General features: G+C 47.4%; 1 protein-coding gene across 2 annotated transcripts; it reads left to right on the top strand.

Moving 5' to 3' along the window:
- The first annotated feature begins 4,120 nt into the window (after positions 1 to 4,120).
- On the top strand, positions 4,121 to 25,528 carry LOC144326925 (uncharacterized). Of its 2 annotated transcripts, none has more exons than XM_077924166.1 (5): positions 4,121 to 5,904; positions 11,269 to 11,387; positions 16,139 to 16,237; positions 16,858 to 17,022; positions 24,033 to 25,528. In XM_077924166.1, exons 1-5 carry the CDS (start codon positions 5,868 to 5,870, stop codon positions 24,177 to 24,179), a joined length of 567 nt encoding a protein of 188 aa, XP_077780292.1. In that variant the 5' UTR covers positions 4,121 to 5,867; the 3' UTR covers positions 24,180 to 25,528. The 2 variants fall into 2 exon arrangements, with proteins under 2 accessions (XP_077780292.1, XP_077780291.1); XM_077924165.1 differs by having other exon boundaries at positions 4,123 to 5,904; positions 11,266 to 11,387.
- Positions 25,529 to 26,611: the final 1,083 nt, after the last annotated feature.

Genomic DNA, 26,611 nt, shown 5'->3' with positions numbered 1-26,611 from the left:
CGGTGTGAAGAGTGTGAGTTCTTGCAGCTGGCTGCCTTTTGTTTCGTCTCAGATTGGACAGATATGATTAATAGAATTTACACCTCATCACAAGTGATCTTGGAACCAGTCACTTCTCTGGGTGCATTCGAGAAACGTAACATTGGTTCCTTGGGTGGCCTGCTGTGTACCAAAAGAGTGCCGGCACCAGACTGAGATGTTTGGAGAAAAAAGGCCAGTGGCCAAAGTCAGCTGCCATGGCGCTCCAGCATCTTGCATCAGCTGGTGGCACAGGAAACCCAGTCGCTGCCTCCAACTTGATCCCTTTGAACTCCAGGTAGACACTGTGGCTGAGAATTGAGTTGGGGGGATGCAGTCTGTGCAAGATTTCCTCCCCTTTCTCCTGCTGCCTATGACCTCTCCCTAGCTGGAGTATTTGACTGTTCTTGTTGCCAATTCTTCACGCACACTATTTACTCACGTTCCACACCTGGAAGTGTGTAACTCCTTTAGCAAATACCATGCCAACCAAGATGATTCAATTCCAATTTGCATACTATATTCTGCATGCACAAATTGGATTCCTGAGCATTTGCAATTTTGAAAGGTAGGGTGTGTGTGTGTGTGTGTGTGTGTGTGTGTGTGTGTGTGTGTAGAATCCCCTAGACCAGGGTTTGCCAGCTGTTTGTTTGTTTGTTTTTTTGGACTACAACTCCCATCATCCCTAGCTAGCAGAACCAGTGGTCGGGCATGATGGGAATTGTAGTCCAAAAACAGCTGGAGACCCAAGTTTGCGAAACAGCCATAAGTTTTAAGCCTTGTAGTGAAACTTGCTAGCTCAGAGCACAGCCTTATAAGATGGGAGTGTTAACAGCATAGAATCAACAAAATTAAAGTAATGAAACAAGTATAGAATAATACATCATATTCAGATGATCAGCTTTAAAACCTTGGGAGCATGCAGCACTACTAAGAAGGTCTCCAAGGATCTAGGTGTCCAGGCAGGGATTTATGAGGCAAGGGGTAACCTGATCTGGAGTTCTTCAGGGCTTTATATGCCAATAACAAGATGATAAACTTGGCCCGATATCATATTGACAACCATAAATAAGCAAATTCCAGCCCTAACATTTATATGAGGGGAGAAAGTGCATGCAAGATATTTGCAAATTTTATTCATACCCACATCACTAATTCTGCGGGGTCTCTGGTGTGCTACATCATCACGGCCTTGCCAGGTACCGTACGAAGTCCTTATCCCTGCCTTGCAAAAGAACTGAATGAATTAATCTTTGCAAAGCGTTCAGAGGCCCCTTGCACAAAAATTGGTGTAGCACTGTCAGGCGTGATTAACCTTGCCATATTTCCCTTTATTACCAACCTGTGCACTGCTGCACTCCGGGGTGCGAAGTGAGGCTGCCCACGCTCTGATATTATAATCATCTTTTAATGAGTCTAATGAGAGCTGATCGAGTAAATGTGGCACTTTTCCAAGCCATTCAGCAAAGAGATTTTTGTAACGGCACCAAGGAGACTACTTCCATTTATTGGTAAATGGGGGGGGGGGGCAGGGAGTGTTAAACAAAACCAGCTTCTGCTTTGGGGCCATATTTTTCTAGCTGCTGTGCATGCAAAAGTACACAGCTGTTGGGTTCTTTAACGTGGTAGCCGCTGCACTAGGTCTGCCTATATAACCACATTGGTTTCATTCTAATGTAGCAAAAATCCTCTCAATCAGGGTTGGTCAGCTGGTGTTGGCGGTGAGCAAAAGACCCACAGCTTGGTTTTTGATGGGCTATCACCACCTGATGCCATTTTGGTTCTTCACGTGCTCTGCAAGGTAAGACAATGCCTTGTCATTCAAATGGAAGCTGGTGAGATTGGCATCTGAATCTTAGTTCAACATGAGTGAGGGGACAGGATCCTGCACTCTCTGAGGGCAGCCGGCTAGATTAAGTGGCACAGGGCAGTTCTGTTATCCAGCATCTGCTGCCTGAGATAACTCCCTTACCCTGCCTAATAGTAGAGCCGGCCCTGAACCTCTTACACACACACACACACAAGCTGTGACCTCTGATATCTGCCAAGTGCCAAGAAGAAAGAATCTTAAGATTTCTTCTTTGCAAATGTAAGCATCCTTTACGGTTTGAGGATGAGCACTTAAAAGACAATGGTCCCTGCTTTGTATCACAGGAGAGTTGATGGTATCGTGGATGATTATCAGCAATAGGATTCACTGAACATCATAAAAGGTGTAGTCTAATTCTGATTCAAGTAACGTATGTTGTTGGTCTTTATTTCAGTTTTGGGAGGGGCACAAATACAGTGGTACCTCGGGTTAAGTACTTAATTCGTTCCGGAGGTCCGTTCTTAACCTGAAACTGTTCTTAACCTGAGGTTCCACTTTAGCTAATGGGGCCTCCCACTGCCGTTGCACGATTTCTGTTCTCATCCTGAAGCAAAGTTCTTAACCCAAGGTACTATCTCTGGGTTAGCGGAGTCTGTAACCTGAAGTGTATGTGACCCGAGGTACCACCGTAGAACAATTACAAATGATTGCCGTAGCTGAAAAGTGTGTACTGGCTGTGTTGCGATCTCTTCACCATGCCTTCAGTGTGCAAGCAAGAGTTGCTTTCTAAAGGCCAGGTTCTAGAAAAATGGTCATTCTACCTTGTCCAATAATGGTGAGGTCTAAAGGATTCCCCCAGTTATGCTGGGCTGGACTGCCCCTTTCTCATCTGCACAAGCAAGCTGAAGTTTCTTGCACTGTAGAACAGTGTTTCTGAAATTTGCGTCTCTAGCTCGTTTTTTTGGACTAGAACTCCCATCATCCCTAGCTAGCAGGACCAGTGGTCAGGGTTGATGGGAATTGTAGTCCAAAAAAGCAGCTAGAGACCCAAGTTGGGGAAACACTGCTGTAGAAGGTCCTTGGAAGGAATCTTCTTCTGTAAAGCAAACAAACATTTGGAGGGGGAAGGGGAAGGGTCCTGTCACTCAATAAACAGTTGAACCAGCAGAGGGAGCTTCAACAGTAGAGTCACTGTTGGAGCAGCTTTTTTACATTCTGCAAAGCAGCATTGTGAGGGAGATGTCAAGTGAAAGGTTATTATAGTGCGATACTTGAACACAAGGGTAGGCACTTAGCATGATGAATGAGCCTTCTGCATTTCCAGAACCTATGAAGTGTTAAGACCCAGCGCGTACTCACCTGCCAAACTCTCAGCTAGTGGGAGGTCTTCAGTTGTAACTCAGAGGAATTCTGCTGCCGCCAAAGCTGCAAATGACTTATTAACTAGAGTTAGTTAACTAGTACGGACTGTTTGTTCCTGCTGTCAGTGCTGCTCCCTAACTTCAGGCACTGAATGATACTAAGAATGAATATGCTATGGAGTGTTTTGAATTGATTCCATTGTATCAACCCTGTAAAGAAGTTTATTAATACAAGCAATGTAAAGAGAGGAGGGATTTAACTAAAGTAGGGATCTCCCTTCTTGGGAGAAGGGCAATGACAGGCCTAGACAGCATCTTGAGAAGTAGAGACGTCACCTTGCCAACAAAGGTCCGTATAGTTAAAGCCATGGTTTTCCCAGTAGTGATGTATGGAAGTGAGAGCTGGACCATAAAGAAGGCTGATCAACGAAGAATTGATGCTTTTGAATTATGGTGCTGGAGAAGACTCGAGAGTCCCATGGACTGCAAGAAGATCAAACGCATCCATTCTTAAGGAAATCAGCCCTGAGTGCTCACTGGAAGGACAGATCCTGAAGCTGAGGCTCCAGTACTTTGGCCACTTCATGAGAAGAGAAGACTCCCTGGAGAAGACACTGATGCTGGGAAAGATGGAGGGCACAAGGAGAAGGGGGCGACAGAGGACGAGATGGTTGGATAGTGTTTTCGAGGTTACCAGCATGAGTTTGACCAAACTGCGGGAGGTAGTGGAGGACAGAGGTGCCTGGCGTGCTCTGGTCCATGGGGTCACGAACAGCCGGACACGACTAAACAACAACAACAGGGATTGGGAATTTAATTAAAAAATATATTTATTAAATTTTCAATTTTTACAAATTCTTTTAAAATACAATTCTTTTAAAATGCAATCTGAACGACTCTCATATCTGTTGACTTCCCATCCACCTCTTTCACGGTGTTTTGGACATGTTAAAACGTTTGCAGGATCTGACATATAGCAACAGATGAGAATTTGTAGTTTAATAATGCAGAGTTAATGTATATAATGGATGAAAATAACTAACGCAGCAGAATTCACTCTCATCCACCCTCTGGTGGTGCTGATTTAGGAATGGCCGCTGTTCTCGTCACCCATAAACATGCTCGGAAAGAATATGGAAAACGTCAAGACTTTTTTTAAAAACGCAATTGTGTTGGTGAGGTAGCCATGCAGGAACGAAACCTCTGCGGCCGCTTCGTTACCTGGGTCTGCAGAGCTGAATAAGAGGTATACTCCGGCCTCAGGTGTCCTTTCGGGTCAAGTTGGAAGCTGCCTCCCCCAAAAGCGTTACAACAAGGGGGGGGAGACCAATCTGACGCCATCCATCCATCCATCGGCCGGTCGAGCGCTTAGAAAATTTCAGGTGCTTCACAAGTGAGCAACAACAACTGCTATGAGATCTTTGGAAAACACTTTAACGCAGACTCTCTTCTTAATCGTCGATTTAAATAAAATTCCTCTTGCCCGCGTAGCTTTGTTTCTCAGGACGCCTAAAGCTCGGGGGTAGGGGGATATCAGGGGAAACTATTACGATGCACAATAAAAACCCATTGACAATGGAACGCCGGAGGAAGCGCGTTACTTTCGCTTCCCCCCCCCCGCCCCGTTCCTCCCCACGTGCACAGTTACCATGACGACCGCCGACACAATGTTGCATCCGGAGAAGGTAGCTCTTTTCACTTCCCACCAATGGAAGCCCAGAGCGTTGCCTCCGCGACCAATCAGAAGCGGAACCCGGGAGATCGGCGCAGGAAGGCGGTAGAGGGTGCAAAGATCTCCCCGCGAGGCTGGAAGGGGAGCCGTGCAGGTCGCGGAATCCGAGCGAGGGGGTTGCTGCTGCTGCTTTTGTTGCTTCGGTTTTGATTTTGGAGGAGAAAGCCCATTGCACTTCCTGGCCTCGCCTCGGATGGGCTTTGCAAGGCGCACGTGCAACTCGGCTGGGCCCGGGATGCCGGAGGGAAGCGGCCAGGCCCAGGAAAGGCTCCGCAACCTTGCTGGAGGCTCCGATCGAGGGGAAACAACTGGATCTTTAAGCCGGCGATTTTGAATTCTCTTCAGGGGGAGCCTATGGAGAGTGCAGACTGCGCTGCTGCTGCTGCTGCAACAACCCTTTTGCGGGGGGAGCGTCTCCGAAGCCAGGCATCTGCCGAAGAAGGAGCCGAGCCAAGCTCTCCCCCTGGCGCGCTCACCTTTGGAACAGCTTATCTGCCCTAAGGGAGACCGAGGACGGAAAGTGCAAAAAAAAATATTACTCCAGAACCAACCAGCCCAGCGCTGGAAGGAAGAGGAGAGCTCGGTGCCGAAGAGCTTACTGCCCCGAGAGTGCGATGCTAACCCCGGGAGCGATGCAAAGAAGAGCAGGAGGGGAGCGATAAGTTAGGAGCGCACGAAGCCAGGCATTGGCCGGACGTATCCCGGGATCGAACCCGAGGAGAAGCCAGAAGGAACCGGACTGGGCTGCACGGGCTCCGTCGTGGCGGGGGGGGGGGGGTCCAAAGCTAACGGAACTGGAGGGCTGGTGAATTCGCCGTCGGGGACTGGATTCGGGCGGATTCCCCTCCTCCATGTGGAGCCACCAAGCTGGAAGGGATCTCGCAGTCGACCAGAGTTGAGCCAGCCGAGCGAGGCGCTGCCACACCCGCCCACCGCCCCTGTTCCCATGGATAGCAGCGTCGTGGCGATTATCATAGCCACCAGTGAGTCCTTGCATGGCTCTCTCTCGCTCTTAAACCGGGATGGATGCGGGTGGTGGTGGGGTCCTCTCTCCCAAATGAGACTGCCTCCCCCTGCTTGGTTATGTCCCTGGCGTTATACTTCGCTGTATGCGCACATATAATGTGGTTTTGGTTTGGCACCTAGACACTGTTTATGGCCCCTTCAGGGAAACTGGTAGATTCAAGTGCTTGGGACCTGGTTGTTTATATTACAGGCAGGTACTGGGCAAAGTCTTAGCCTTGCAGAGGCAGCTGCAGGTTTCTGCAAGTCACAGCTTTTGTGGCAGAAAGGGTGATTTCCTGCTGTGAATGCTAACTTAGGTCATGTTCTTAGGGATGCTAACTTAGCTTCTGGTTTGGCATCCCTCTGCATTGTGGATTCATCACCCATGTTGACCTCCTACCCTTCGTGGGGGTTACTGGAGGAGATGAACTATTAGGGAGCTCTGTTAGTGTTGGCATGGCTCCAGGGATTGGAAGGGCTGGTTCAGTGCATCAGGAGCCCTTTTGACACTCCCACAGAGCTGTAAGGAGCATGTAGGGATAACGTTCAAATCAGGACGGTGGAATCCTGTTTATGTATTTGAATTTCCTGTGATTCCTTTTCTTCAGTATGTTTGAGTAGAAGTTCAGCAGAGAATGATGCGAGCAGAATGGTACAGCTTATCAGAGGAACTTAAACTGGTACAGAAATATAGAAGCTTTGGAGAGCCATAGGACTGCTTCTACCTAACAAAGGTTTCTGTGAAGTCAAAAACTTGCATACAGTTTTTCTCTCTATACTAAGCAGCTGATCTAATGAAAGGTATCACTTTTTCCTGTTTTGGCTTTCGGTTGGATAAAAATATTGTAAGAGGTTTCCTACAAGAATTACAGCTCCAAGCTCTTTTGTGAGCAAAATACTAGTTGGAATTTGAAGAGACATCTGGGATCACCTGCTAGAGAGACAAGATTGATGATTGTCAATCACCTGCTCCCCTTGTTGATATTGTTGTGCCCGTTTTTTTGGATGTGAGAGTGGTACATATTTTGTTGAAGAAGCTTTGGAGTTTCATAGTGTGACCTGTGCCCTCCTCTGAGGTCTGAAGGCTTGTGTCTTCCACGCACATAGTAAACTGCCCATTGTAGATCATTATCAAGGCTCTCCAAAGATGCCTGCAGAGAAGGATATCCTTCATATTATTCAGGCAAAAAGTACAGCAGCCTATCTGGAAGCATTACAAAAAATATTAGTCAATATGCATTCTCCCATTTTCCACCCAAAGACGCCCAAGCTGGTTAGCAACAGTAAAATCAAAATACAAAATCAAGTATTGAAAACAGAGCATCAATTAAATAAATGATGAGGCAAACAAAAATGACATATACAATTAGCCAGTTTGACTATAAAAACGGCTACCAGAACAGGCATGTTTTCAAAAGGCAGCAAATGATAATTAAAAATGGCTCCAAGGGCCAGGCTGCTCTCCCAGGGCAGAGAGTTGTATAGCCCAAGTGAAAACTCCTGTATTCCTGTCCAACATGCCTCACGTACAGGTGAGAGACATAGAATTTTAAAAAGCCTTTCTCATCCAAAGCAAAGATTAGACCAGCAATTCCCTTTATGAAACTGTTGGGAGTCAGAGTGATTAAATAAATTGGCCGTGTTGTCTGTATATCAGCAGGAGAGAGCAAGATTTGTTCATTTGTCAGTGGAAGCATCGTTCATTGCATCCCTGTTACTTTTCCTTGTTTGGAAAAATCTGGTGTTCCAAATGAAAATAAGAAAAGGCTTTTTTAAACCAGGGATGGGAATCTAATGGGCTTCCAATTGTTGTTGGGTGACAAGGTTCCACTGACTTAAATAAACGTAAGTCCAGCAAATTCAGCACAGATGAGAAGCTCCCTCCTCTGCTCAGTTCTGCTGACTCCACATGGTAGAATAAGGACAATTTCCCACCTGCAGACAAGATTGTTCTATCAAGATCTAATCTAGTTATAACTCAGGCTGCTGCATGCATGATCCCTGATCCAGCATGCATAAACCAGAATATGTTAAAAGCCCCCCAAAATCAATATATGTTGGAGGTGCCAGGGCTTTTTGAACAATGGCCCTCAAATTTGCAGATCAAATTCTTCTGCATTAGCTTCTGAACAGCCTTGTTCTGATAAAGCAGGTGGAAACACAACAGAATGATATTTAAACTTGATTTCTCTTGCATAATCACCTATGGTCAGCAGAGCTACTTGGAAGTAAGTTGTTAGTCTGAGGGCTGCAAAGTGGACATGCTTGGACTTTTCAGGGTGGTTTTTGTTGTTGCAAAAATGAGTGGATTACCATCTTAAGTGAAATAAGGAAATATTACCATCTGGCTATCATTGGAAAGCAGAAATATGAGGAATGTGAAAATTAAGAGATTAAGGTCGCAATCCCAAACCTGTTTTTACTCCAATCCTATTAAAACCAATAGGGTTAATCTGAAGTCAGTATGTGGTGGAATTGCAGGCTCCTGGGACCCAAAGTCCTCCAGTGGTTTAATTGCTGCTGTTTTCGTTGGATTTTTTGCTAGTTGCCAAATTTCCCTGGTGTCATTCAGCTATTTCTTGAGGGCTTACCTCTTGCTAAGCGCCTCCAGAGTAGAATAAAGGCAGGTCCTGCCCACAGGTTTATGTTCTAAGAATATGTGATACAAAGGAAGAAGGCAAGGCAGGGATTAATGGGGAGAGAGGAAAGCGCTAAAGAAAATCCCAGAGGGAATAAGGACTTTAAAAAACCCACAAAAACTTATTCGAGAGAAATGGAAAATGTAACTACAGAGAGAGAGAGATTTTGTGGGGTTGGGGGCATTTTATTATCCTAAGCCAAATTCCAACACACCTTGGAAATTGGACACATCCAAGCCAAGTGTGTCGTGTCAGGAGAAACCAACTCTGCTCTGCTTCTCTGTGTCAGTTTTGCATTTTGTACCCTAATAGTTTCTGTTGGCTGGACTAAAAATGTGCCCCAAATACCAGAATCCTTTAGGAATCCTTTGGAATCCCCCCCCCAAAAAGGTTATTTTTGGTTTTCAGTACTCTGTATGGGCACTTAAAACTGCTCTCCTGGATCAGTTTTATTGCTTCTTTACCGTAGCACATGACATTGGTTGCAGTAAAAGAATACTCAAATAATAGCAGTTCATTTGAAATGTTTGTGATTTTCTTTTGTCTCAGGTGGTTTTTTGGACTGTGCCAGGGCTGGGTGGGACTGGAAGTGAGAAGTGGCTGAAATTTGGGAACGGTACTTAATACTATGTAGGTGACACAGTATCCCAGAAGGACTGTGTTGAAGGTCTGCATCTGTATTTTATTTCTTAGTGGTTGGTGTTGAAAATGGGGCAGTGAAACAGGTTTAGTGCTTGAGAAACTAGCAACAGGCCAGCTGCATAGTACACCCTGGAAAGCCAACCATGTTTTATAGTTTACCTCAAATCACCCAGATTAGATTGCGCTACAAGCGGTAGGGCCGTGGTGCCACTATAGCAGAGGCAGCGTAGGATAAGGAGGAAGTGCTTGGAAAGTTTATACAAGTGAGCCGCATACGCAAGGGAGCACCATATCTGCTATTGCTGGGTGAAATAAGGGGTAAAGGTAAGGTCTAAACCACTGAGCCTCTTGGGCTTGCCAATCAGAAGGTCGGTGGTTCGAATCCCCCCTATGGGGTGAGCTCCTGTTGCTCTGCCCCAGCTCCTGCCAACCTAGCAGTTCGAAAGCACATCAGAATGCAAGTAGATTAATAGTTACTGCTGCGGCGGGAAGGTAAACGGAGTTTCCGTGCATTCTGGTTTCCATCATGGTGTTCCGTTGCACCAGAAGTGGTTTGGTTATGCTGGCCACATGACCCAGAAAGTTGTCTGTGGACAAATGCTGGTTCCCTCGGCCTGAAAGCGAGATGTGTGCCACAACCTCATAGTTGCCTTGGACTGGACTTAACCATCCAGGGGTCCTATACCTTTACCTTAAGGGGCAATTTGGACCAGGGGGTGGAATCTCAGGTTCTGCTTGCGGGCTTCCCATGGGCAGCAGTTGCCTGTTGTGATAACAGGACGCTGAATTTATTTATTTTTCTACTTGCTTAGTACCAAATCTGTGCATGGCCCTTTACAGAGAAGAAGTTTTACAGGCCCATCTCCGATGGGGCTTACGAGCTAAGGCTAGATTGTCATGACCTATGTTTCATGTGATAGATAGCCTTCTTAAGAGACATTTAGACAACTGCCAGCCTCTTAAAATTAGCTATACAGTGGTACCTCAGGTACGCTTCAGGTTACAGACTCTGCTAACCCAGAAATATTACCTTGGGTTAAGAACTTTGCTTCAGGATGAGAACAGAAATCGCGCGGCGGCGGCAGGAAGCCCCATTAGCTAAAGTGGTGCTTCAGGTTAAGAATGGACCTCCGGAACGAATTAAGTTCTTAACCCGAGGTACCACTGTATTTCTATTCTTCCTGAATAGAAAGCTTTCACATTCCTGAATGTGCAGAGATTTGGTTGAACAAGAGTATCACTCTCAAACTACTGGAGCTCTGTGATGCTCTTTTTAAAAAAACCACCCAACAACAACTCGCCTACCAACATAGATTGATTCCGGCCATGCAAATGTGACAAGTTACTAGTCCACAAGCATGCTTCACAGCCTACCTTTCCCACAGATACTTGTGGCATATTGATGGTTTTATTTGATTAAAAATAGCAGTTTCTCTTTTCATTTCACAGAAGCTTCTTTACCTAGTCAGAATGGAGACCATTTTTACTTGCCATAGGGGCCTGTTTACAAGCTTGGTCAAATAAAAGAATTCATTGACCATCTTTGCATTTCTTAGTGGTGCTGGAATGCCACCAAATCTTAGACCATAAACCTCATTGTTGTGTCTGCCGCGAGGCAGATCGCAGCTAGATTCAGTTTGCTATATCTGCATTGGTGTGTTTTGCTTGTTTTTAAAGAACTGGGCACCTGTTTCTGTCTGCCAAGGGCTGGAATCTCAGTTATGAGAGAAAAGTTGAGACAATTAGGAAGGCTTGAAAAGTGTGCTTTTGGCAGCTCCTGTTTCCAGTCTTCTCCAGGAGCATTTGGGTACCTGTTTCTGTCATTCGTACTTCCATTGTGCCCATGTAGGTTCCCAAAGTCACTGCTCCTAGCTAGGGATGAACTCGGTTAGGATGCCACAGGGCGCTAAATCGGTGGCTCTCTCCTGCCCCCGTTGCCTTTAGCCTTGCAGAGTGTACATTTCCTGGAGACGTCATCCAGGATGTGAAGCCTGAGGCCTAGTCCCAGGCTCTGTGGAACACCCTCACCCGTGTTTCCCCTTTTCTCTTCCTCGACAGCAGTTTCTTCCTCCATCTTCATCGTGGCCATTTTGGTGCTGCTGCTGCTTTTGTACCACCGGGACCCTCTGTGCTGCCAGTTCCTGTGCTCTTGCCGTTTCTTCCAGAGCCCCAGTCAGTATGTGAGTATCTCCACCTCCCTCTTCCCTGCTGTTTCAATAGGCCTTGCATCCGAATGCACCCACCTGCCCACCCACCACATGGGGTGGAAGGAACCAAGGCACCCGCCCAACTCAGCCTTCTGTAGGTTCCCTTTACATGTTTGTACAGAATGGCCTCGGGGTTTAGGCATTATTATGATTATAATAATTTGTTGCTTACTCCTGGCTGGAGAGCAGCTCAAGGCCTATTTGCAGTTCTCTCCTGCTGGGTTATAGTGTGTACTCACCAAGACACTCCCTGGCTCCCCGCTTCCTTCCCACTCTCGTCCACCAACAAAGCCCTTTCACCTGAGCGTGTCGCCAATGGGCGGCTTTTGAGTATGGCTTGTGCTGTTGGGGGGCACGTTATTGAATTTTGAGAGCACGAGAAGGCAGCGCCAGGAGTGACGCAGGTCGCCAGGGCGATGGTGATCTACCCCTGCGCCTAAGAGAACTGCACTCCTCCTTAACTCTCTGGCACACTTCTTTCTTTCTTTCTTTCTTTCTTTCTTTCTTTCTTTCTTTCTTTTTCTTTCTTTCTCTCTTTCTTTCTTTTTTGGCAACGATGGATCACAGCAGGGAGTGCTACTGTAAGGCACGGGTAAAATACAGACAATGCCACTCTTGGTTGCTGGTATCCTGGCAACCAGCATTATACTTTGCACAGCTCACGATTGGAGGCAGCCACAGAGAGAACATTTCCCCCTATTTTTCTTCTCTCTCTCTCCCTCTCTCACTCACAGTCACAAACCCTTCCCCTCTCTCTTATGCGCGCACACACACACACACACACACACACAAGCTTTTTTGATGACTGCTGTTTGAGGAGCACCTGAGCAACTTCATGGTATTTCTCTCCCCACTCCACCGTGCATTAGACATTTGAAAGACCAAAAAACCTGGGCAGCCTGTGTATACTTTCCCCCTTGCAGGTTCAGACCACCAAAGGCCTATCTAGTCCAGCACCCTGAAGCCCCCATAAAAGAGCATGAGAGCAACAGCCCTCTCTCTCCCCAAACGTGTTCCTTAGCAACTGGTATTCAGAGGTTCCCTTCAGCGAGGAACAAATCCCTTTATTCGTTTACATTTGTACTTCCGCATATTCACATATGAAACTGCTCGTGGTAAAAAGTGCAGTTTGGCCACCAGAAGCAGTGAAGATGGCTCACTTAACTCTCCTGGAAAGGGACCATCAGGGGTGACTTTCAGGTAATTCCTGGCAGATAGCAGGAATTCCTTTACAGGATGCATGTTGGTGTAGATATAGCCACGTGGCAAAAGCAAGAGAAATCCCACAGTGCTTGTAGTCCAGAACCCAACATTGATTGGAGGGTGGCAGCAAAGACTCAGAATTGCTTTGAAGTAACAGAAATGTGCCATGTCCCTAGTACGGCCAAGAGGGCTGTGACAAGGGTTTCCTCAGCCCAATAAGTTTTGTGTATCACGTTCATGTTCAGGGACAATTGAAATGCTTTCCTAATAAAAGCTTGTGTTTTTGGGTCCAGGTGTCAACATCATGAAATCAGGCCAGAATTTAGGAACGCTCAATTCAAGTCATGTCAAGATGACATGTTTGATGGGTGTGGTCTCTCCTGATTTTTGCTGGAGGAATTGCAACTTTCCAGTTGCGGTATCCCCTCCAGTTGGGAACTTTCCTTTTGTTTCCTCGAGACTGCCATGCCACTACCCTTGTGGGCTTTTGTAGCACAGGAGGCGACACCGTTTGAGTTGATGGGGCCCAGGTGCAGGAGCCTCTTAAAAGTTTGCTGCACGGTGCTTGCGTGGGAAAGTGATCATTTCTGGCCTCTAGCCATGCGGCCTCCACTATCCCAGATTACTGTGTATAACATGTGTGCATGCGGGTTATCATACGGTGGCAACCTGCTGTCAAAACACTGCCCTGCCCAGTTCGCCACACTACCACAAAGGCTTCTGCAAGTGCGTCGGTGGTCCCATGCAAGTGGAACCCTTGGGTCTGTGGGTGGAAGCGAAGCGATTGGCTAAGTGCTGTGCAGCAGCACACGTAGATCTGCTGGGGAGAGCTCAGGGCCATGTGCCAGATTGGCAAGCCCTACCGAGGCAACGCCCGAGCCTTGTTTGCTTGCGGCTCACCTTTCGGATCCCAGGTTCGGATTTCAGAGCTTCGGGAACTGGTGCTACGTTTTGCTTGCTCCACCTGTGGAGGCTTAGCTTTAACAATGGGCGTAGTTTCTCAGAGGCTCCGTTGCAAGAAACCAGAAGGGAAGGGAGAAGAAGGTGAAATGCAAAACGGAGGCTTTAACCCTTGGAAACTGACATCCCGCTTTCCACAAGAATATGATATGTCGCACTGGCCAACACATACAGTGGTACATACGCTTCAGGTTACAGACTCTGCTAACCCAGAAATATTACCACAGGTTAAGAACTTTGCTTCAGGATGAAAACAGAAATTGTGCGGTGGCGGCAGCAGGAGGCCCCATTAGCTAAAGTGGTGCTTCAGGTTAAGAACAGTTTCAGGTTAAGAAGAGACCTCCGGAACGAATTAAGTTCTTAACCCGAGGTACCACTGTATATAAATTGCAGTTTGCTGACCCATCACGTCCCTCTGTCCTTGCCCAAAGATGTTAATTTTCCACAGAGGAAAGGGATTATATCTGGAGGCAGGTCTGGGCTCATTTAAATGCTACACCAAACATTTGCAAATCATTGAATTTCCCCTAGGCTCTCAATAAGGCCAATATTGATGTACAGTGGTACCTCGGGTTACAGATGCTTCAGGTTACAGACTCCACTAACCCAGAAATAGTACCTTGGGTTATGAACTTTACTTCAGGATGAGAACAGAAATCGTGTGGCGGCGGCAGCGGGAAGCCCCATTAGCTAAAGTGGTACCTCAGGTTAAGAACAGTTTCAGGTTAAGAACGGACCTCCAGAACGAATTAAGTTCTTAACCCGAGGTACCACTGTAGTATAATCACTCCTTTCAAGTGAGCCCATGGTGTCCCGTCCCCCCCGTGATTCCATTCAACCTGTTCCTTCTCTCTTTGGGTTTCTCTGCTCCCTTCTTGCTGTTACTTGTGATGGATCTCTTTGTGGCTCTGCCTTCTGTGCCCTTTTGCAGGTGTTTGCTTAGTAGCAACTCTCTGAGTCCAAAGGTAGAGGGAGGAAGAGCTGAGATTGTACCCTGTACTGCAAAGGCCTTCAGCTGCGCATCCTGGATGTTGCTGGACCATACAACTGCCTTGGCCGAGCTGGCCGGGGCTGATGCGAACTGTAGTCTTAACAACACCTTTGAAGAACGCTGCTTATCCCCTTCCTTTGGGAGATGGGCTGGCACCCACAAGGACTTCCTGTTGTTCTCAAAACACGCCTCTCTAGGAGAAGCAGTGTGTAGAGCTCAGGCATAAAGAGTGGGAGGTCTGGGAAAGACCAGCACTAGGGATTTCTGTAGATGATTCACTCTTATCTACAACCAAGTGGCTTTTATCACTGCTTCAGGCCTAATGTCAGAATCCCATATACCAGCGGTTGAGATGCTTTACTGAGATGATTTACCCAGGTGAATCATTATGTACACAGACAACATCCTATGCTAGTGGGAAGGATGTTTCAGCTGCTGCAGTAAAATATCCCAAATAACCAAGGTGGCTCACACACCAAAACAAACAAACAGACATGGTGCTGTAAGGTGCTGGATTACATATCAGAGGCTAGCAACAGACAGGAGGTAGATTGGGATCTGCTGGGGTAGTTTGCAGTCTGTTGACAATGATTTCCTACCCTGAAATATTTACAGGCAGCAACAACGAAAAAGGCTTACCCACTGCCACCCGCTTTCCCTTTAAAATTAGGCTGAGGAAAAGCTTGGGAGGAAATGAAGGGCTTTTGTGTTTGTGAAGGGGACAGCAAGTTCAGTTCCTGCCCTGAAAACAAGTTGGCTGTGCCTCAGGTGCACGGTGTTCTTTTAAGTTTCTTCCCCCATCAGCCACAACTTTGCACTTGGGTGGTTTCTCAGGTTTTTAGTAAAAAAGATGGTAGATTCCTCAAGCCAGGAGCTCCTCCCTCATACATTCCTGAGAGGATGGAAGCCATCCCTGGCGTCCTCTGGCTGGTTGCCTAGGCATAACTTTCTGTTGCTCTCTGAGGCCTCTTCACGGACCAGGATTGATATAATTTTGCCATATACCAAAAGCTGGGGTTCCTAGCTGGGTTTAGCTAGGAAAGTGTAGCTTGCTGGGAAGCTCTTGGCTCTAGAAAACTGCGCCCTGAAGAGTGATTCAACGACAGCAGCTGTCGGAGAAAAAAACAGCTTGTGAGCGTTTGTTTTCAGAGGTGAAACTTTTCAGTCAGCGCTCTTGTCACATGAACACGAAGAGGCTTCAGCTAATTCAGATTTGCAGTCATTCCGCTTCTGTGAAACACATGAGGTCCAGAAAGGCAGCTTAGAAATACTTTTTAAATAAAAAATTAAATAAGCATGGGGCTCTGGACAGGGTGGTTTGATGTCAAGGCCTTTCTGCCACCCTGACTCCTAGGAGGAGGCACGGCCATTTTGTTTATGACCCCAAGCCAGTGACTGATCTTGAGGCACAAGCTTTGGCCATGAGGAGCCTGTGACCTTCCAGGTGTTGTTACTTTTGATCTGCGCAATGGAACGCATTGCCAGCTTGCTGAACACGCACCCTGGAGTTGCCCGAGAGGAAAGCTCGGCTTGTATTTTAACTTTCCTCCCTTTCTTTCGCTCCACGCAGGATTGCCCCCCTCCCTACTTCAGCAGCAACCAGCGTCTGGTGGGACCACCGTCGGGGACGCCGCGTCTGGAAAGCGCAGCTGAAAACCCTGGCGTCCAGGTGAGGGGGAGACTTTCTTTCCTGAAAGTTTGGGCAAATCACCTGTAAAAGGAGCGTGACCTGTGCAGGAGAAGGGGGCTTGATTCAGGAGGCCAGCCAAACACCAGGGAGGGAGTTGGAACCACTGATGGTGGATCCCCAGGGGTTGTCCCCTCTAGGCAAGAGGTTGGGTCATTGAGGAGGTGGAATCAGGGAGAAGAAGCACCAGGTCCATGGGGCTGGTGGTTGTGGAAACCCCTGGGCAAGGCGCACAAGCCTCAGCAAGTGCCCTGTTGTGCCAGCACTTGTTGAACAAAGCATTGCTGGCATATTCTCTGTTGCAAGAACAAGGCTTCCACAGACCCACCATTTTCACAGTGTGGCTTTTATGGCTTTGCATGCATGCAAATAACACATTTCAACACCCAAAGAGGGAAGCATGGAGAGTATCGTGCCGCATGCGAGAACTGGCACCGTTTTGCTTTCTTCCGAAGGACGCTTCTCCCATTATAGGCGAGTGGCGGATTTTTGTCGTCAAGCCAATTCCTAAAAAGTAAAGTGGGAAGGCAACAACGGACGAGCCCCCGAGCTGGGTGTATCATCCGGGTGCATTTGTTAATGGCGTCCCTCTGTGCGTCTAGGGAGATGAGCTGTTCTGTGTCGGACCCCCCAGCAGCTACCAGCTCCCACCGTGGGAGCAGCCGCGGCTGCCGAGCTACGAGAGCGTGCGGAAGAAGGATCGCCAGCGGGAGATCCACCAGATGATTGCCGAAAGGTTCGGCTTGTGGGCGGAGATCTCCCCAGAGGTAAGCAATCTTCAGCAAAATAATAATAATAATAAAACAACAACCTTCCACCCTACCACTATCTTAGGGTATAGAATTATCCCGCTGGCAGGTCTCTAATTATAGAACTTGCCCAGAGGTTCCTCCTCCTCCTCCTCCTCCTGATACCTTGAGACCTGGCTCTGTCTTTCCAATGGCATTTTTATCTTGGAAGGAACACAGTGTTCCAGGAGGCTCCAGCGCTAAACCACTTGTTTACATTCCTTCTGGCTAATGATTCATCCTGTATCTTTTGGAAAGAAGTGCTTCTGTCTTCCTCAAGGAGCCAAAACAGACACGGTGGCAGCTAGGGATAAAGCCTCTGAGGCAGTGCAAAGTGCCTTGCCATGCCCCTGGCACTGTAGGTGCCTGCCAAGGTCACAGGAGGGTTCTCAGACCAGAGGGCCCTCTGCCCAGGATCCCCTTTAACCTGGAGCTAGGAATATAGGAAACCTCAGGCCCAGAGACCCCAACGTGGCCCTCCAAACTTCTCTGTCTGGCCCCCAGGACTCTGCCCAGGCCACACAGGTCCTTGCTTTGCACCCTTTTTGAGTGTTTCTGCCTGGCTGGAATGTGTCCTTCCACTCTGATAATGCCTCTTTCTTGCCTGGATGGAGGGTAGACAAGTGCGCAGAAACTTGCCTACTGCACAAGAGCAAGATTTACACCCGCTGCTCTGCCCCTTTTGGCCTCTGGCTCCATCCGCCGCTGCTGCCATGTGGCCCTCGGAAGATTACCCAGAAGGAAATGATGTTTTGGGATGTAAAAAGGTTCCCTGTGTCTGCTGTAGCCAAGCAGTGATTCCCCCCCACCCCCGAGACATAATGGAGGAAGCATCAGTGCTTGTACATGCATCCTGTTCTTCTCTCCGCTCACACGTTTTGTGTGTGTAGTGCTTCAAAAGTCTGCTAAACTTATTTGACCAAAGATTTTTTATAGTGTACGTGCCTCTCTCCCCCTCTCCCAAGGTAGGGTAGGCTGAGACACTGTGACTGGCCCAGGGTCACCCCGTGAGTTTCATGGCTGAGCGGGGATTTGAACCCGGGTTTCCCAGGTCCCAGGCCAGCACTCTGACCAGTATACCACCCTGGCTCTCCAGATGAGGGTGGGACAAATGAAACCAATGCTTTTACACCACAGGAAACCTCTATGAAAAAACAAGGCCAGTTCTTTTTTTTTTTTTAACTACAACTTCCACAGCTTAAAACAGTCTGAAGCCCATTTCAAACAGGTTTAAATTTACAGTGAAGAGTATAGAGTAGTTTGAAAAGACAAAATAATTTTGCTTGTTGGATGCTGGTGTTCCACTCAAATGGCAGCTATACTTGGTGTGTGTGAATTAGCTTTGGCTCCTCTAAGGATGAATAACAGTAATAATAGTAGAATAAAATAAAATAATAAAAATAAATAATAAAATAAAATCTTTATACCCCTCCCATCTGGCTGGGTTGCCCCAGCTACTCTGGGCAGCTTCCAACACATATAAAAACTTAATAACAAACAGAATAGTAAAACCTTCCTGATACAGGGTTGCCTTTGGATGTCTCCTAAAAGTTGTGCAGTTCTTTAGCTCCTTGACATCTGGTGGGAGGGCGTTCCACAGGGAGGGTGCCACTGCTGAGAAGGCCCTCTTCCTGGTTCCCTGTAACCTCACTTTTCGCACTGAGGGGACTGGCAGAAGGCCTTCAGTGCCAGACCTCAGTGTCCAGGCTGAATGACGGGGGAGGTGGAGATGCTCCTTCAGGTATACTGGGCCGAGGCAGTTTACAAACTCAGCTGGGTTGTAAATGTCATTGAACTGGGGGGGGGGGGGGGCGGGGGGCGGGGAGATATTTATTTCTGAGTAGCCGTGTAGAAGACTCAAGCTTTGCTGTTGATTCTTCTAATGGACTTGAGCCTTACAAGTACTCTATCAAAGGAGCAATAATGGTAGTCAGCACTCTCGCAACCACTTACCATTTATATTGCATACTTAAAGTGCTTTCAGCAGATAGGTGAGCCTTCATAACAACCCGCCGTCTAGATAAGGAGAGGCCCAGAGCGGATAAGCAGGGGCACGTGTTGCAATGAACGTTACAAGCTGATCTTTGTACTTGGAGCGCACATCTGCCCTCGGACAGTATTCATGGTTTCTCGTTCTCCACCTTTTCTCTGCCTGAATTTGAGATTTGTTTTCCCTGGGCTCTGAACCCTGAGAGGTGGGTAGGCAAGGATGGTTTCTGAGTTTCATTGGGATGCTCACCACCCGGGTAGTTTGACAAGGCAGAGAAGGAAATAAACAATTGTCTGACTTTCAGAAGACACATGGGCAGCATATAAGTAAGTGGTGGTGGTGGTGGTGGCGGCTCTGAGTCCCTGTGTTAGGACAGAAAAATGGCTTCCTTAAATAAAGGCACAGAAAGGAATTTCCACCCTGCAGGTCAGGTAGCCTAGACATCTTTAGGCCATCAAAACCACACCTGGCTCAGAGAAGGGTAGGGCAGCCCATGCATATTTTTGTTTGAGAGACAGACAGACAGACAGACAGACAGACAACCCACAAAGTTGCTATATTTATATATTGAGGGAAAAACAACAACACAGACATAACCAAGTTCAAGGCCAATGAGAGACTGCATGCGTCCTTTGCCTTTAATTTCATTGCCGGCATTATCGTACTATAACTTTTGACCTACAGATGCCTCTAGTCTTAGTGCAAAGGTAGGTGGCAAGGTTGGTCAGAATCTACGGGTAGATCTCTGGCTCATTTGTAATCCAGGCCACTGTTTTAACATGTGGCTTTAGCATATGGCTCTGTCCCTATTTTGGAGCACGTTCTCCCCATGTGACTGGCCTCTGGGTTTATTTATTAAGAGTTGCCTATGGCGCATGAAATTCCGCCTCAGTAGAATTCTACCTTTCTACAACCTCCAGAGTCCCTTGCTCTCCAGTTATCCTGCGATTAATTAGATGACCTCAAGAAAACCGGGCATCCTTTCTGCTGTTCAGCCACAAAGTAATATCACAAAATCACGAGCTGTGGTTGAAGCTGAGCCTGCGAAGTTTAAACCAGCCACTGCCAATCTAGTACAGTGGTACCTCAGGTTAAGTACTTAATTTGTTCCGGAGGTCCATTCTTAAGCTGAAACTGTTCTTAACCTGAAGCACCACTTTAGCTAATGGGGCCTCCTGCTGCCGCTGTGCCTTCGGAGCACAATTTCTGTCCTCATCCTGAAGCAAAGTTCTTAACCCAAGGTACTATTTCTGGGTTAGCGGAGTCTGTAACCTGAAGCGTATGTAACCAGAGGTACCACTGTACTTCCTTGATGTTCAGGACTTCAGCCCCTGCCAGCTGTGATGCAAGCGTCAATGCAAGCAATTAATCCGATTAATTGATGGAAAACTTCTTTATCTACAAAAAGGTGCCCCCCGTTAAATAGGCAGCGGTTCCCCCCTCACAACAATGTATTTTTGATTCAAGTACATATAAAGATTACAAGATACGAACACAGGAAGCTTCCTTCTGCTGAGTCAGACCGTTGGCCCATCTCACTCAGCATCTCCCACACTGACTGGCAGCAGTTTCTCCCGGATTTCAGGCAGGGAGCCTCTCCCAGTCCCTTCTTTCCAGCCGGGGTTTGAACTTGGGACCTTCTACATGCAAGGCAGATATGCTCTACCTCTGAGTTATGGCAAGCACCATCTCATAAGAGGCACCTGCCCTTTTCTGCCTCTTAGGACGGAGTGCCTCTTCTAAGACAAGGTCTGGAACGGCACCTGCGTGCCGCTTCTAAGAAGAAAGGATGGTTCTAACTTTAAAACTGTTGGGTGGAATTCAGTGCTGCACTATTAACAAACCTGAAGCCCCCGAAAATAACTTTTCTGATGCAGGAAAGATAAGAAAGGCGCACAGAGCTCTACTCTTCAGATCTTTGCGCCCAGGACAGAATGTGCCAGGAAAGAAAAAGGCCCTAAAGTCAAAATCCATAGCTTGTGCAGCACACAAAAAACGACTCCCTGATAGCTTTTTTGGAATAAATCAGAAATAAAAGAACCTATTGAATGCAATTAAAGCTCAATATGAATATTTAATACATGTGACCCGGAAGTGTCTGCGGACAGCGCTGGCTCCCGGCCTCTAGAGTGAGATGAGCGCACAACCCTAGAGTCTGTCAAGACTGGCCCGTACGGGCAGGGGGTACCTTTACCTTTATATGTACCAGAGAACCAGTGTGGCACAAGGTCAGAGTGTTGGAGGAGGAGGGCTTGAATCCCCACTTTTACAAAAATTTTAGAAATTAACAAACCTGTCTGCTCAAGTATCTCAGCTTGTCAGATGGAACAATCCCCCCCCCCTCTATGTGCTGTGGGGCTGTCTTTTGACACCTCCTCCAAGCCACCGGCGGGGAGGGGTGCAGGGGGAGGACAGGAGAAACCCTGGTGCGCAAGCAGAAATCACTGTAAAGCCTTCAACGGCTCAGGAGCGCAAACCTCAAGGACCACCCCTTTCCATATGAACCTGCCCAGACCCCGAGATCATCTTTTGAGGCCCTTCTTCATGGGCCTCCTCCTTGAGAGGTCTGGAGGGTAGCAACATGAGAACGAGCCTTCTCTGCAGTGGCTCCCCATCTGTGGAATGCTCTCCCCAGGGAAGCTCACCTGGCGCCTTCATTATACGCCTTTAGGTGCCAAGCAAAAACTTTCCTTTTTACTGTTAAAACCTGGATGGAAGCAACTTCTAACCACCGTGAATATTTTCATTTGTTCATTTGCCCCTGAGCAAAAGCAAGCTGGTGAACGTGGGCGGAGGCCCCAGTGACAGTTGTTGCTCTTCAGTGAAGCAAACCAGGGGCTGCTCTGGACTGAAGTGATCTCAGCAGAAAACCAGAGAACTTAAAGGGCTGGGGAAGAAAACTGCCCATCTGATAATGAGGATTTCTGCCAGTCTTCTGCATCCTGGTTCTCTAGGATGTTTGGAGAGTGGGGGGGTTAACCGAAAGAAGAGTAGCTTTCGGCAGTGTGCCAGAGGGACTGAAAAGGATGTGAGACCCGAAATGCTTGTTTCTAACAATGCACAAGTGTTTTGGTGGCAGAACTGCTGGGTCGATGGAGCATCGGATATAATAATAATAATAATAATAATAATAATAATAATAATAAATTATTTATACCCCGCCCTTCCCGGTTCAGAAAACTGGGCTCAGGGCGGCTAACAACAAATGTAAGACACTTAATTGATGCAACAAAAAACAGCATAAAATACAGTATAAAACATAAATAACAATAAATTCTGAATTCAAAAATCAATTTAAGGGGGGGGGGGAGAATCCATCCAATATGAAGGCTGCTATAGCCGTTTGTGGTAGATGATGACCCGTGCTCCGAAAAGTGTGGTCGAAATGAAAGGGTTCAGCTCAGATCAGACCAGATTTCATAAAATCATACGCAAACTTTTACTAAAACAAAACTCCACAAGAGAGGGGGAAACTCCAAATAATTACACAGATAGCTCAGAAGGTAAGAAAACAGCAAAACTAACTTATCCAGGTAATTAACATAAACACACCTAAATTAACACACCTAAATCTCAATAGGCTGAGCAACGGAACAAGATGCTTTCAAAAGCCCCAAAGCCTGCTTGGCTGGCTGCCGAGAACTCCCAGCAACCCAGGTTTTATGGGAACTTAGACCATGGGTCTAATTAACTTGTGACACCGGCCTTGAAACCTTAACGGGAGACAGCTGTATGTCAGCTCATTATTTCTGAGGTTCTAACCCATTCCCGTAAACCAGAGCCGATATCACCACAGCCTTGCTTTTAACAGGGCCTGGGATTTGGGAGACCCTAATTCAAGTCTCCACTCGGCCATTAAGTTCCCTGGGGGAGCTGGGACCAGTTGTTGTCTCTCGGCCAAATCTACCTCACACGGTTGGTTAGGAGGATAAAATGGCGGCATGCGTCTGAACTCCTTGGAGGAGAGGCAGGACATAGAATCTAATACAGTGGTACCTCGGGTTACAGACGCTTCAGGTTACACACGCTTCAGGTTACAGACTCCGCTAACCCAGAAATAGTTAAGAACTTTGCTTCAGGATGAGAACAGAAATCGCGCGGCGATGGCAGCAGGAGGCCCCATTAGCTAAAGTGGTGTCTCAGGTTAAGGGCCCCCCCCCCCGCATCAGGGCAATCTAGATGGATTTTATTTATATCTACAGTGGTACCTCACGTTACAGAAGCTTCAGGTTACAGATGTTTCAGGTTACAGACTCCACTAACCCAGAAATCGTACCTCGGGTTAAGAACTTTGCTTCAGGATGAGAACAGAAATTGCGTGGCAGCAGTGGGAGGCCTCATTAGCTAAAGTGGTACCTCAGGTTAAGAACAGTTTCAGGTTAAGAACGGACCTCCGGAATGAATTAAGTTCGTAACCCGAGGTACCACTATACAGTGGTACCTCGGGTTACATACGCTTCAGGTTACATACGCTTCAGGTTACACACTCCGCTAACCTGGAAATAGTGCCTCAGGTTAAGAACTTTGCTTCAGAATAAGAACAGAAATCAGGCTCCGGTGGCACGGCAGCAGCAGGAGGCCCCATTAGCTAAAGTGGTATCTCAGGTTAAGAACAGTTTCAGGTTAAGAACGGACCTCCAGAACGAATTACGTTCTTAACCTGAGGTACCACTGTAGTATGAACAAACAGTGCAGCTCTTTGTCAGCGTTGCTTTGGAAGACACCATGGAAGCAAATCAGCTCAGCTTCTGCCTCAGGAGCACACCTGTGGGCCGTGAATTGTGCGATGCAGTTGCATAAGGGGTGAGGCTCGTGGAACCCAAGCTCACTGGTGTGTGGACATTGGGCAAAGTAGGTGTGGTGGAGGCTGGTGGGTGAAGCTGGCACAATAACTGAGCCTTGGCAAACACATTCCGTAAAAAAACATTTGCATAGTGGGCAGAGCCGTTTGTGGTTCTCTCAGGAGGTGGTATAACAAGCTGCTTCATATTTTTTACAGTTACCGCCACCCTACGAGCAAGCCCTGAGGTACCCTGCAACTTTACCAGGAACTGGAGCGGGTTCGGAGTTGTCAGCTGGACAGAGCTTGCCGGACATGCTGCAAGCTTCGCCGACTTATCATGCTCAGAGGAACACTTCGGTGTAGGCTGCAGGTTGGGTCCGTCCCCCCAGCCCACCCCTGTGTCTGGGACAATGCCAGAGTTTGGGGTGTGGGTTTCACCTGCACAGCAGCAGCCTGCCAAACCTTTCCAGGTGCAAAAGGAACTGGGTGGAACTCTCCAGAGCCGACACAAAAGCCAAGTTTTTTTGTGTGTTCCCCTTTCCTTTTCTTACTAGTATTACAGTATTGAGAGCGAATGCTAGGAGATCGCCAGCTCTTTCTGGAACTGAGCCTGAGGACGGCTGGACAGTGCTGTGTACACCACCTGGGGGAAGCTGTGGTCTCTCTCTTTTGAAGTATCCAAGGCCGGAGGTGTTTTGAAGAGACTAGATCTAGGAACTCCTGTCTCTCAGGGCAGAGGGCCGGAATCAGTTACCCTCAGGGCTGCCTTCTTGCCCTAGGAATTGAAAAGCCACGTAGAAAACCCTATGGAGATTTCAGCCTGCAGGGTCAAACTTTGGACCAAGCCAGCGAGAGGCTCCCCTTGTCATTTTTCTAGAGGCAGGCGCAACACTTCCTACTCAAAGGGCATCCTTGGAGGGGAAACACCAGCAACCATTACATTAAAAAGAAAACAGTGGGAGCTGCCAAACTTGCAAAGTATTAAGCCTGAACAGGAGAAAGTTTCTTTTGTCTCTCTGGTTGTCTTAAGGAGTGTCGCTTATCAGGGATTGCAGCTTCAAGTGACAGAATGAATGTATTTTGCCTCCAGCTGTTTGTACTGATTCTCGGACAAATTCCAATGAGGATTTCTCTCTCTCTTTTCTTTCAAATGCTGCAGGGCAGTTTTGGAAGTCCAACTAGGACAGCAGAAGGCAGGATCTGGAGCTTCTGCAGGGAATTCCCTCCCTTCTTGGGAGTCTAAAGCAGCCCAAGGTTTTAGGGGCCAAGCCATATAACCAAGGAAGGGTTACATGCAGAGACAAGAGGGATCTCCCCCAGGAGGGGAGGAAGGTGGTGATAACTGATAGCTATCACTCCTGTCCATTGTTTACTCTACTTGATTGCTCTGTCAGTTCGACTCTTTGATTTTTGTTATTTGGGTGGTTGTTGTTTTTTGTATTGGACAAAGACGCTTTTAAAATGTTCCTAATGCCATTGTTAAAACTGAAACAATCAGATCAGGAAAAAAATATGTTTTGGGGGCCTCCTTTCCGATTCCAACTTGGCGAATGTATTCAAATGCTTGGGGGGGGGGGGGTTAGCCAAATTCCTTTGTGTGGAATTGAGAAGGTCAGCAGTGACTCCTTTGTTTCATACAGGTTCCAACCTATAATTATGGTGAGTGCAGACACACAACACTAAGGCTGAATACACATTATTTTATTCTAGAATCCATGGAGACTGAGTTCTTTTTCCTCCCCTACGAACTCCCCACACTAGCTAGCTAGCTACGTTGCATATTTTGTCAAGTGCTACTTGACAAACTAGTTTAAATTCCAGAAATAAAAGCTCACTGCAGATCAATTCTGCATTATTACCATTGGAAAACAGATGTAGGCACAAGGGAACTTCCCTCCCTTTCCACACAGCCCAAATCTCCTTGGGCATCCACCCCCCCCCCCCAACCCTCTACTGCAGATATCGGCAGTGCAGAAGGTGCACAGAGGCTGGGGAAGTTCTGTTGTGTTGCCAAAGACATCCCATGCGAGCAGCGATTTTGGTGGATTCAACCTCACATCTACTGCGTTCATGCATGCATTGCATCATCTATTTTCCCTTTCCTTACTAGGTTTTTCATTTTCCCCCCAAATGCTGGTGTTTCCTGTGTATATGGCTACATGGTTTCAGATGGTAGCATTCCCCTCCCACCTGAAAATCAAAATGGAGGGAGCTGCTACATCCCAGATTTTTAAAAAAGAATGGATTAAATCCCAAAAAAAGAAATGTGCAGGAGGCAAAAGCAAACTGAGGGACACAACCAGACACACAGGGCAGGCTAGAGCATGAAAGGGCAGCCTGCGGCACTCCTGGCTAGGAGCAGAATGGCCCAGGCGTCTCCCTAAAGCATTGCGTCAAGTCTGCCCTCTTGACTGTGCTAACAGCTGCTTCCCAGCTCAGTAGGCCAGAGTTTTTTAAAAAACCAAACCACAGCAAGGCCACTGGTCCTGCATATTTATAGTAAAGGTAAAGGACCCCTAGACGGTTAAGTCCACTCAAAGCTGACTATGGGGTGCGGCGCTTATCTCGCTTTCAGGCCGAGGGAGCTGGCATTTGTCCACAGACAGCTTTCCGGGTCATGTGGCCAGCATGACTTCTGGCGCAACGGGACACCGTGATGGAAACCAGAGTGCATGGAAACATCGTTTACCTTCCTGCTGCAGCAGTACCTATTTATCTACTTGCACTGGCGTGCTTTCGAACTGCTAGGTTGGCAGAAGCTAGGACAGAGCTCACCACCGTCATGTGGATTCGAA

Source organism: Podarcis muralis, chromosome 2 (genome assembly GCF_964188315.1).
Source record: "Podarcis muralis chromosome 2, rPodMur119.hap1.1, whole genome shotgun sequence".
Taxonomy (NCBI): domain Eukaryota; kingdom Metazoa; phylum Chordata; class Lepidosauria; order Squamata; family Lacertidae; genus Podarcis; species Podarcis muralis.
The sequence above is the reverse complement of the archived record's forward strand: the minus strand, read 5'-3'. Positions and strand labels throughout refer to the sequence as shown.